The sequence below is a fragment of the Ursus americanus genome, chromosome 1 (genome assembly GCF_024610735.1).
Source record: "Ursus americanus isolate L20-20 chromosome 1, mUrsAme1.1.p, whole genome shotgun sequence".
NCBI classification, from domain to species: Eukaryota; Metazoa; Chordata; class Mammalia; order Carnivora; family Ursidae; genus Ursus; species Ursus americanus.
The window spans coordinates 58,036,610-58,049,622 of NC_142127.1; the positions used below are offsets into that span (position 1 = coordinate 58,036,610).

General features: G+C 39.0%; 1 protein-coding gene across 1 annotated transcript in view; it reads right to left on the reverse strand.

Moving 5' to 3' along the window:
- CERKL (CERK like autophagy regulator) overlaps positions 1 to 13,013 on the reverse strand; it is a 117,555-nt gene that overhangs the window by 19,126 nt on the left and 85,416 nt on the right. Inside the window, exons 4-5 of the mRNA XM_045806247.2 lie at positions 10,206 to 10,269; positions 2,777 to 2,919 (exon numbers count right to left, since the gene is read on the reverse strand). Of these exons, the coding sequence (XP_045662203.1) occupies positions 2,777 to 2,919; positions 10,206 to 10,269 (207 nt within the window). The remainder of the gene's footprint in view (positions 1 to 2,776; positions 2,920 to 10,205; positions 10,270 to 13,013) is intronic.

The window sequence follows — 13,013 nt, forward strand, 5'->3', positions numbered from 1 at the left end:
CCTCACAAATGCCATCAATGTGCTACCTCAACGCAAACATTCTAATTAGCCCGAAAAGTTATTTTTCTTAACAGCTACCAGCAACTTCGCTCGCCACCACCTCCCCAGACCTGCTAAAGTGTGCCAAATACAAAGAGGGTAAGGACAGAGGGTAAGCAGTCCGTGTAAAGCATGAGTGATAGAAGAACCAGGCAGAGACTATGGAGGCAAAAAGAAAAAAGGAAAAAAATTGTCCTTGGAAGTGCAAGCACTTCTGCAGAACAATTAACTTAATTAACCAGACACCATGAATATTCATAAGGCCGTTAATGTCTCCCACATCCAAACAGATAAATGTGATGTAATGACTTCCTAGTCAAGCATATCTAAAATTCTCATGAAAACTGCACCTACACTTTGGTCCTTTGCCTGAAATATCATAGAAATTAACAGTCCCTTGGCGATATTTTATTCTCCTCAAATTAATTGGAAAGCACGAATTTATTTATGTGAACGCTATAGGAATATATGGTTCGCAGCCATCAGGATGGGGATCGAGCCTTGTTTTACAACAACTGGATTGCTTTTTTTATTTTTATGTCTTCTCTGGCTTTTTCCTCTATCCTCCCTCCACCCCTTTAATCGGAATCTCGCTGTATAGTTCCTTAGCACCAGTTCCCATGGCAACAAACACCATTGCTAATGGCCAGCAGTTCAAATACAGGCTTCCCCACATCTGATCCATTTGAGTCTGACCATAATTCAGCGGCTTAGTCTGTTGGCTCAGTGGAGTAATTTACTAAACACTCTCCCTCTGGGTGTCTCTCTCCAGGAGGCAAATGGCTTCAAAGGCAGACTGTCTTCTGTGTGCAGCTTGGAAACTTCCTGCCTCGCTCTTGTTCCCATTCTCTATCAAAGCCCTGATGGGGCATTGAGTCCTCCTATTAGTACATCTTGCACATTCCCCCTCCTTATGCAATCCATAAGCTGGAACGCCTATACAACCACCACAATTTTGGCAACAGGCTGTATTTTCGAAGCCAAGTGCATTCAAATGGCATGTTAAAAAGATAAGCATAACCACCAGTTTTTCTAGCTAACTATTCACTTTATGTCAAATGCAGACCTGTGAGGATAACCATCTTTCCACTTTTGATTCACAGCAGTTAATAAGTGACCCCGGGAGTATATATACTAGTGAAGAGGAAATGCCCTCAGCACATCTACTTGGCGTGGAAGGAGACCCTGCAAAGCTCCACCATTATAGACACAGCTACTAAAATGACACAGAAAGGTGACAGTGGCCGCCGCCTCCACGCCAGCATCTATTTTTTTCTTTCCCAGTTGAGGTTATTTTGTTCTCTTCTGCTTAAAGACCATCAAAGGTTTTTCTCTATAGGCTTTATAATTACGAGGATATATCCAAATATGTCTTTCCTTTTAAATTCTTGGTTTTTTTTTTTAAGACTTCACAGTCTAAAAGAGCATTTGTATATCTTTAGTTCTCTGTCAATGAGCAATACTAACTATACTGAAATCCATACTAAATGAATGTGGTTATCAAATGGATAGAATGTTGAATTTTTTACCTAGGTACATTACTTCCTGTTTTCATAGGAAATAATCATTGTTTCTGCTGTTCTTGTGCAGAGAATAGCATGTGAGGTTTTCCAAATAAAAAGAAATAATCACTTTCCATCACTACTGTTTGTTTAAATAATTTTGGAAGAGTGAGTGGCATAACGTAATAAACTTGTGAAAGACGTTTTCCTCTCTTCTGGAAGCCAGGGCTGCTCCAGCTGTTCTCCCAGGCTCTGACCGTTTTCCCCCTCCCTTCCCCTAATCGCAAATTCTCCTAGAAAGGCTCCCAGCAGGGTGTTCCCTTGCTCTCAATCTCCCATTGTTCCCTACTGTTTCTCAAATACAATTCAGACCCCTCCCTGTGGCATCCTGGAGCCACCACAGTTTGGGACAATTTTGATCCCATCATCACCCAACCAATGGCCTGTTTTCTATTTCTCCATGCTCCTGGATTTCGCTTTGGCATTATTTCTGCAATGAAGAAAATAACTCATCCTCTTCAGGCCAGATCCCACCCACTGTTAGGCCTAATTCAAGTGGCACTGGCTCTATTAGCGTCTTCTTTACGTTCATTCACTTAAACAACATTACTGAGCGTTCACTGTGTCATGTTCTATGCTAGCTGCTGGCAATACAGCAGTGAGAATGGATCTTTTCGGCACTCTCAACCCCAGGTTATCTCTTTATACTCCGATAATGGGAGTTACCACATTTTACTTCACAGGACACTGTAAGCAGCTTGACTACAGTGGCCCTGTTGTGACATTTCCTACCTGGGGCTGTGGGATCATCAGATCTCTATAGGGGAAGGTCGAGTAATAATTATCCCATTTGCTGACTGTTTACCTATGTCTTAAATCCTCCCCACACACCATCTAATATCATAATAACTTAGAATGAGGTGAATATATGTGTATCTTCTTTACAGATTGGAAAAATGAGCCTGAGGTGACTATGTGAGTATCGTTTTTACAGACTGGAAAAATGAGGCTGAGGTGAACATATGTGTATCTTCTTTACAGACTGGAAAAAGGAAACTCAAGGAAATTAAGGAACTTGTCTGAAGTCTCACGCGTGCTAGTGGAGATGCCAAACTTGGGCCTTTTCAATTGGAAGCGTGTGCATTGAGCTCTGTGTTACACTGTCTAGGTTAGGAGGGGAAACCAAAAGAGAGGAGGAGAGGCTCCATTTAGCAAATCCACGGGCGCTCGCTTGCCTGCTGGTATCAACCCAAGTGGAAGCTGCGCCCGGACAGGGGTGAGGAGGCTGTCTGTCTCCTTCCCAGCACTCTTCTGGGCTCTCAGAAGCAAAGCATGGGCAACTTCACTGGCAGATCCATCTCCACCAACACAGACGACGCTAGAAAACAAGAAATGAAGAATGCAATGCTTTAAAATAATTGGTCGTAATTCATGAAATCTCAACTTCAATATAGTAGCCTTCTACACTCAACGTGATTACTCACACGCACTTTCCAGCATTTCAGCAAGCGTCAACAAGTAAGAAGGCTCTAGCACTGCACTGCTCAAGTCTACTTCGCAGACATAATACCTACACGATACCCCACAGACAAAATATTTTTAAGTGGGTTAAGAGGCATTAAAACATTTGAACATGTTCATTGACATCGAACCTGTGTTTTGCTCTGTTAATATCCGGAAGTATATTGTTCTCCTTATATCTTAATAGTCATGTGTAATTCATTTAACCAACTGCCAATTTTCAATACAGCTCTGAAAAGACAGACAGTTGTAGAAGTCATGTAAAAAATGAAACTTTGGGGTCGCCTGGGTGGCTCAGTCGGTTAAGCAGCTGCCTTCAGCTCGGGTCATGATCCTGGGGTCCTGGGATCAAGCCCCGTGTTGGGCTCCCTGCTCAGCGTGGAGTCTCCTTCTCCCTCTCCCTCTGCCTGCCGATCCCCCTGCATATGTGCGCGTTCTCTCTCTCTGTCAAATAAATAAATAAAATTTAAAAAAAAAGAAACTTTAAGAAGCTATTCATCAGTAGTATATAAATACAGTAATTGCAAACCTGAGTTTTTTTTAATCTTTTGGACATTACTGCTAGATGGCATTTTTTAAATTATTACTACTACCCTTTTGACCCTAGTCAGTACTGCTAATAATTTTTTAAAGACCTCACAGTAAGCAGACTATGGCAGAAGTGGTGGTAGGAATTCATGAAAGTAATGTATAAAATTTCAGAAATTTGTTTCATAATTATTTATATTTAAAAGACGTAAAATAATCTTAGGTAGCAAAATCACATTAATTTACCCAAAAGGAGGAACGGTTTGTGTTTTGAGTGTCATGATAAACTCAAAGAGGTGTCATAACTCGAGGCTTCTAAGGGCCCAGCAAAACTGGAAGAGCACACGGAGTCTAAAGGAGGGACAGATTCTCGGTTCAGCCCGCTCACATCATCTGGGAGGCATCCCTGGATTTTTCTAGAGATTTTTCATCCTCTGATTTTTCTAGAGAAGTCACAGATTTGGATTTTGGGGTGAGTCTCCCAATTTGTCAAAATTATCAACTAGCATTCAATATATTTAAAATCTCTATGTGCCAAACAAAACAGCCTATAGGGGCGCCTGGGTGGCACAGCGGTTAAGCGTCTGCCTTCGGCTCAGGGCGTGATCCCGGCGTTATGGGATCGAGCCCCACATCAGGCTCCTCCACTAGGAGCCTGCTTCTTCCTCTCCCACTCCCCCTGCTTGTGTTCCCTCTCTCGCTGGCTGTCTCTATCTCTGTCGAATAAAATAAAATAAAATAAAATCTTTAAAAAAAAAAAAACAGCCTATGGACCATGAGTTGCAGGTTTTATTTTTTTTTTTAAGATTTATTTATTTATTTTAGAGAAACGGCAGGAGGGAGGCGCAGAGCGAGAGGGAGAGAGAAACCCAAGCGACTCCATGCTCAGCACGGAGTCTGAGGTAGGGCTCGATCTCAGGACCCGGAGATCAGACTTGAAACAAACTGAGTCAGACACTCAACTGACTCTGCCACCCAGGTGCCCCAATCACCAGGTTTTAAATGGTTCCGTAAGTTTAGGAAGCCCTGAACATTCGTGAACCCAGAGGCTGAAGGTCCATCAACTCCCCCCACCCTGCTCTCAGCCGTCCAGCCCCTGCATAGAGCTGAGGTTCAGCCCTAGGACAGCACACAGCCTGGCAGACCCAGGTCCACCCCCGTCATCAGAGACTCCAGGAGGTGGGATACGACCCAGGTCATTTCTGGCTAGGGGTATTACTTTAGGTCTGAAAGTATTCTAGGGGTTCATAATGTGGCCACTGATTCAGAAAAAAGTGATTTTATCTACGGAGGGTCAACTTTATGTCAGAAAATACGTTGGTTCTTTTCTGTTAAATCCTCAGAATTCTATAAAGTAGGCCATTGGCCTCATCTTTATAAAGGGGGAAGCCAAGGTTTCATGTGAACCTTGTCTATCTGATTTCAAAGATCTCGGAAATTTGCCAACATTCTATGAATTTAATTATACCAATCAGATTCATGCCCACCTGCTGAGGTGTGTGTGATCTCAAAGGACCACATAAAGTCATCCAACAGAGCACCTAACTTAGCACCGGAGAACCTGACCTTCCCTGACCTTCCCATGCAGCACGGCAGCGCTGACCCCTGGAGCCCCGCATCCCGTTAGAGCATCTCGTACGTGCTCACTCACTGCTAGAACTGAGAGGGACAGCTCCTCTGTGAACACACTCTGCCACAAAAGCCTTCGGATTTTTGTCATAACACATTCTATGTTACATATTTTGAAATTTTAACAAATGATAATTACAACAAAAAAATAACATTTAGTGAATAATTACTGTGTACCAAGCACTGTTCTCAGTACCCTCCATGTTTTAACTCATTTAATTTGGACAATAACTATATGCAATAGATAACTTTTACCTTCCATTTCAAATTAGGAAACTAAGGCATAGGAAGATTAAGTAACTTTTCCAAGGTCATTACATAAGTGACAGAAGGAGGATTTGAAACATCACATATTCGGCCTTAGAGACAACTGCACTACTACTATTCCATGTATTACAATCCTTTCCAACATGTGAAACCTAATGAAAAATCATCTTATGAGAGGTTTACTATTTTGAAAATCAAAATAGGGGCGCCTGGGTGGCTCAGTCATTAAGCGTCTGTCTTCGGCTCAGGGCGTGATCCCGGGGTCCTGGGATCGAGCCCCACATCAGGCTCCTCCACTGGGAGCCTGCTTCTTCCTCTCCCACTCCCCCTGCTCGTGTTCCCTCTCTCGCTGGCTGTCTCTTTCTTGTCAAATAAATAAATAAAATCTTTAAAAGAAAGAAAGAAAGAAAGAAAGAAAGAAAGAAAGAAAGAAAGAAAGAAAGAAAGAAAGAAAGAAAGAAAGGAAAGAAAGAAAGGAAGAGAGAGAGAGAGAGAGAGAAAGAAAGAAAGAAAGAAAGAAAGAAAGAAAGAAAGAAAGAAAGAAAGAAAGAAAGAAAGAAATAGAATCAGTGTAGAATTAAATGTGTTAAAAAAAATACATTTATGTTGATAACTATGTTAAGATTAAGGTGAACCTTAAGATCACCTCCAGAAATAGTTACTCAACCTCGGGGATACACTTAATGCAAACATATCACAAGAGTCTGGACATTATAAGAAAAGGCAAAGCAAACAAATACCCACAACCTTTTATAATGTGTTAATTTAACAACACTTGAGAATTACCCTAAAACATAAACCTTAGAGTAACTAATCCTTTGCATGTGATACATCTTATATTTTCAGAAAAAGTAAACTCCTTGCCATGACCCCAAATACAGTGATTTTGTCTGGAAGAGTACAACCAGAAGCTGATACCTTATTTCTCTTCATAAAATATCTCTTTATATAATTTTTAAATGGGTGTTTCTTCATCTATAAACCAGTATCATCATTGAAATGTTCAATAGGTTACTGGATTTTGATTTCAACTTTTTCTTTTTTGAAAAGAGGTACTTAATACTTTACTTAGTAATACAGATATCATGGTCAATGTGATCAACTGTCAATGTTAGTCAAATAATGTTTAAATCAGTATGGGTCTAGTTCATGGTGAAATTAAAAAAAAGAGAAAAACTGTGTAATTCAACAAGTTCAAATAAAAACTTTGAAACAAAATGGGAAAATATTAGTATATTTACCACTGCATAAGAGCTATAGATTAGCTTAACCATGTTCACACTTGTAAATTCAAGCGTTACTGCTTCAAGTCTATGCACCTGATAGTACTCTGTTCTTTGCCTTTACAAAACTTTCTGTGCATAGTAAAAATAGGGGGCAAATAAAAAGGGACAATCCTACAAGTCTGAGCAATGGATCTCAGAGTGTTTGCTAGAACAAGCCAGAGTTGCACAACAGAGGTCTTGAGTACTGATAGATGTGTTCCTGTTAGCCTTTTTATCACAATATCTTCATAGAAACATATATAACTCATTAAAAATTCCAAAATCTTAGCAAGTAACATTTCTTAAACATTATTTACCAAACCACTTTGCTTTATTAAATAGACACAGAATATTTCTTGCATCTTAAACTCTCTGGTCTGTGTCTAAAAACCTTTAGACAATTTTCTAATCACACTCTATCAATAGCTTCACTTGAGTCAGGCAGAAATGCTTCAGGCTCAAGTTCTTGAAGGAATGCCCTCTCTCATCAAAAGATCACAAAACCTTGGGGGTAGCTTAGCCCTACCTTGAAAATCTTGGGCCTCTTTCTCAAAAAGTGTTCCAATAGCCACTCTTTGAACAAGTTCAAAAACAGGGAACTCACAAATGGAGTGCATTCCATTTTCAAATACTTCAACTTGTTAGAGAATTGTTCTTTCTTTTTAACTGAAGTATATCTGACATATGCTGTGAGTGTCAGGTATATAACATAATGACTTGGTATTTGTGTGCGTTGCAAAATGATCTTCACAATAAGTCTGATTACCAGCCATCATCATACAAAGTCACGAAAAAACTATCTTCTTGTGATGAGAACTTCCAGGATCTCTTTTAGCAACTTTCAAATATGCAGTACACTGTTATGGACTATAATCACCATGCCGTACGTTACATCCCCCTGACTTATTTATGACTGGAAGTCTGCACCTCTCCATCTCCCTCATCCATTTCACCCATCCCCCGTCCTCCCCTCCAGCAACCACCAATCTGTTCTCTGTTATCTTGCCATTTGCAACAACGGAAGGACCTAGAGAGTAATATGCTAAGTGAAATAAGTTAGAGAAAGATAAATACAATGATTTCACACATATGTGGAATCTAAAAAACAAAACAAAATTCATACAAAGAATTTTTCTCGTAAAATGTCTAAAGAAACTATATTTCCATTGTTCTCCACATATACCTAATCTATATAATTCTAAGTGGACTGACTTAAAATGACGATTTTTACCAAGTTTTCCCATCTCCCAGTGGAAAAACTGGGCCCATGAAAATAAATGAGATACTTAAGGAATCTTACAAAAGAGATGATTTTCAATAGAAATTTTAAATTATTATAAGTCCTAAATAAATCAGCATGCTGCGGGATTCAGAAACCGTTAAATCATTGAACTGAAATCACAGAATAGTTAGGTCAAACTTTGTGGTTAAAAAAATGTGGATAATAACTAAAAGATCAGTGTACCTTTCAGGGCCACACCGTTAAATAACAACACCTGCCATGTGAGATAAACAAGAATTAAGTATATTCAGCTAGAGAAAAAAAATTACTTTCATCATTCTGCAAAATTCTTCTCTTTTTTTAAAGATTTTATTTATTTATTTGAGAGAAAGAGAAATCACAAGTGGTGAGGAGGGGCAGAGGGAGAGGGAGAAACACAATCTCTGAGCAGGGAGCCCAATGCGGGGCTCGATCCCAGGACCCCAAGATCATGACCTGAGCAGAAGGCAGATGCTTAACGGACTGAGCCACCCAGGCGCCCCTCTGCAAAATTCTTCTTGATCTTTACATAGTAATAATTACCAATGGAACTTATTTATACATAGCACATTTGATGGAATACTTCAAAATTCTGATGGGCAAGACCAGGTCTAATATCTATGATATCTGTTACCCTCATTATTTATATAATCACGTTTTGAAGAAAGGACTTATTTGCAATACAGCCACACTTCTATACTTGCAAGCTGTGTTTCAGGACTATGCAGCATATTAAAGTGGTAGCTTGTGGGCAAGACTCCCCTAATTACTATTCTTAAATTGTATACTTGCAAGATAATTTGCCAAAAGTAGCCTGTTAATCAATCTGTCTAGCTTTAAGTATAAAGCTCTTAAATAATCTCCTACCTCATACTCCCCATCCTCAATATTCATATAATGTTGCCATCTACATTTACTCCTCTCAAATTCCTTTTTGAAAAGTCTTGTTTTACTTGTCAAACTTTCTTCTCCATCCACTGATATTGTTTCTTATCAAAAAATATTAAGCATTTCTGGAAATACAACCCCGCTAATGCTCCATTTTGATTGCACCACTTTCCTTCCTAAAATATTCTAATAGTTTTTTGGGAAGACCAAAGCCTTTCATTCTACAGTTCAAAGATAAAACTGTCCTTCCTGATATTATATTTTGTTTCCTGCCCATCACCATGTGACACAGATAATTCACATACTTGCCACCTTTTAAAACCCTGAAATATCAACCTTTGTAAAAAATCTTCCCTAAAGTGTTTTTGTCTTACACATCAATCCATCACTTTAGCAAACTGATTTGCCTACTTTTTAAAAATGGTTATTAAAGTATGTCACTTGCCTTGTTTCTAATGTTTGCATGACAGTGAACAATTTCTACACACTCCAGCAATGTACTACAAAACACACTTTCCAATGCCTACTCTGGATAGCACACTTAATTCGTAGCCACTAAATTATAAAAGAATTAAAATTAGCATCTTTTATTTATACTGAAAATAATATATATATACATATATATGTGTATATATATATACATATATATATATATGATTTTATTTATTAATTTGAGAGAGAGAGAAAGAGAGTGAGTGCACAAGCAGGGGATAAGGGGCAGAGGGAGAGGGAGAAGCAGACTACCCACTGAGCAGGGAGCACGATGTGGGGCTCCATCCCAGGACCCTGAGATCATGACCTGAGCAGCAGGCAGATGCTTAACTGACTGAGCCACCCAGGCACCCCAATGTATTTGTATTTATAAAATATTTACATGCAATCACAGCCAAATGAACCAGTGGGTAGCTATTAACACTATCCATAAATTTTCAAAAGAGGATCACAATACAGTTATACCATATGACCTTCTATCAATGCTTTTCTAGATACTCACAGGGTTAAAGCTAAGAATTAAGGACTACACCTCCCCATATACGCACATTAGGTCAGTATAATGTGGTCCTCTCTGACTTCCCGGTACTTACAGATTTCTCCTTTTGTATTCCTATGCCCGGTCCTGAGAGCTAGAGGACCGTGCCACAGTGTCCTCATTAATTGTTATTACATAGCTATGAATGAAATAGTCTAATTACATACACCACAAATACCGAAGTATTTATAAGTCCCAAATACGTGGCGAAAAACTAATGAAAACATTTTATAACATACGCCATGTGACACAAATAGATTGATAGTATAACCTACCCATCAAATTCCTGGAGTTCACAATCCCTCAGCAGTGCCAGAGCATGCCCTGCATATTCAGTTACTATTTAAAAACAAAAACCAAAAAACAGGTGAAAGTTTTAAACAACAATCTACACTCTTTAACTTAGTTTGGCAAAATAATATCATAAACATATGGTCGGGTCATAAAACAACATTTATCCTTGAATATTTATATTTTAATCATGGGAAAGAGGATTAAGTGTTACTTGCCTGATGTGTTTTATAGCTTTATGTAAAAGAGGGTCATATATTTGTTCCAACTACGTAAGTCATTCGGGGCTATCCCACACACAGCAGTTAGATCGTTTCTCTTGGTGCTTGTCTGTTCAGCGTTCCCTTCCTGATATTATAAAGAAGATACATTTCCTTTACATCAGAAGCCTAAGAGCAGCAGTATTTTGAAAATAAGGCATATTAGCTGGCATCAAACAGCCAATGTTAAATCGCTTTGGCAACCTTACATGAATACATTAGTTGAAAGGTTAATGTAAGATTTACATACGAGAAGAACGGGTATCTGGAACTGCTAGACTAAAAAGAGGAGGAGCTGGATGTGAAAATAACGAAGCAAAGCCAACCCCAATGATAACAGACCCGAAGCTGAGGAGGAGGGTGGCAGGGACCCACCAGAGCCGGAGCCTCTGAGGAAATGAATCTGTCACTCCCTATCGCTGTCTCTACAGTCGTGAGGCCCTACGCGGTATTGGAAACGCCAGTGGAGACAGGATAAACTGGCACACTGCAGATGGCACCAGGCATCCCAACCACATTTAGCATTTTCTAGGGCAGCGCTGCCAGAAGAGACAGCCCAGCTGTATCCACCCATCAAAGATTTCTGCTGACTGACATGACATTGCAGATGGATTTTTTGTGTAAGAATGTGCATCATTATATGCAAGATTACATTAATCTTTCATGCCTGTCTGTCCCTGGTGCCAGCATGGTTCAAGCTTTTCCTACAATGTTTTTAGATATTGTTAAGAATTATTAGTCTTGGTGTCTAAAAGAATCATTCTGTATCCAGCAGCATTACATTGTAATTCTCCCACAGCTTATTCAAATGCTGTTAACATTCACATGAATAAAACTTCTCTATATTAAATTCTAATCAGAAGAAAGCTAGGAGAAAACTAAGTATAAAATATTCATATTAATAAAGTTGGAAAGTTAAGTTATCATAAATGATTGGGTTGATCATTTATAACCTCAGCAAGTACTTGCAACTTAAAAATACAAAATAAAATGTTATATACATACACACACTGAAAATATTTAATGATATTATGAAGAAATATTTTTGCTGAGAATCAGTTTATCAAGTCTTGCTTATATGCTAAAGCTTACTTTGATAAAGCTTTTCAAATCCAGTATCAAATTAGCTTTAAAATTAAGCTATGGCTAAATGCTATCTTCATTTATTTATTTATTTTAATATTTTTTTATTATATTATGTTAGTCACCATACAGTACATCCCTGGTTTTTGATGTAAAGTTCCATGATTCATTAGTTGCATATAACACCCAGTGCACCATGCAATACGTGCCCTCCTTACTACCCATCACCAGCCTATCCCATTCCCCCACCCTCCTCCCCTCTGAAGCCCTCAGTTTGTTTCTCAGACTTATTTCACTTAGCTAAATGCTATCTTTATTCAGGAAAAAATTTTAAATAATATTCTACTTCTTTGATCTTGCAGGTGGAATTTGACAATATATTGATGCAATTTATCTAAGAAGAGTAATTTTAAAATAACATTAGAAAAGTTAAAAAAAATAGTGACCTGGAACAAAGAGAAAAGATGAAAGAAACTTGATCACAATATATTAGGAAAATGAACAAAGGAAGGAAGTCCTTGGCATCAGGGGCTCATATTCTGGAGGCAGACACTAGACACTAATTTTAAAACATGAGTGCACGATATGAAGTAGTAGTAAGTGTTTATAAAGAAAAATAATGCAGGGAAAATGGGTAGAGAATAATCTGGACTGCTATTCAGATACAGTAGAAGAAACTGATGTATTTAGACAGAATATTATGGGCCTTAGAGTCAGAAAGAGCCAGATTCAAATCATCCCATGCCAAGTAAACATAAGGAGTACACTGCTAGGCAAATGCAGTTTTAAAAGGTCACTAGCCTTTTCTTTCACTTGCTTTCCTTTTCTGATGAGAATGACACCCTATGCTCCTTCTATTCAGGAAATCTGGAGACTCCATTCTTTGCAAGGCTTCGAACTCAGTTCTCAGTGCTGGGATTCCCCACCGACCCTAACCTTCAACGGATACACTACTTCATCAAGAAGACAAGATTGGAGGAAAGTAATGTCTTGAGGTTAATGCTGAATGAGGAAATAGGCTGAAGTAAAATCAGATGAGACTTGGTCTTAAAGAAACATTTCTTGGTCTGGTGATAAAAGCCTATAATGGGATAAGATACTGAGATGGCATTTTCTTTCCTGTCCTAAAGGTGCTTCTGACGTAGTAAGCTCCAAATGGAATCTGTCATTTCCACCTTCGGATGCCTCTCAAATACTTTGTTCTCTGTGTTCCATCATCTCCTCCTTGCTACCCAAGACAGAAAAATTACTTCCTCGCTTGTCTCCCTCCTCACTCTCCACAACCACTCCAAGGTCAAGACCAGTTGTTTTGGTCTTGTTGCTATAGCATCCCATCTCAAGCCAGTGCCCTTGATCTAGCCACCAGTGTTTTTTAATGTAGATAGTACAACGGTCTCTTCCCCAGCCTCCCTCCAACACTTATCCTACTCTCCCCAGAATGACTTTCTC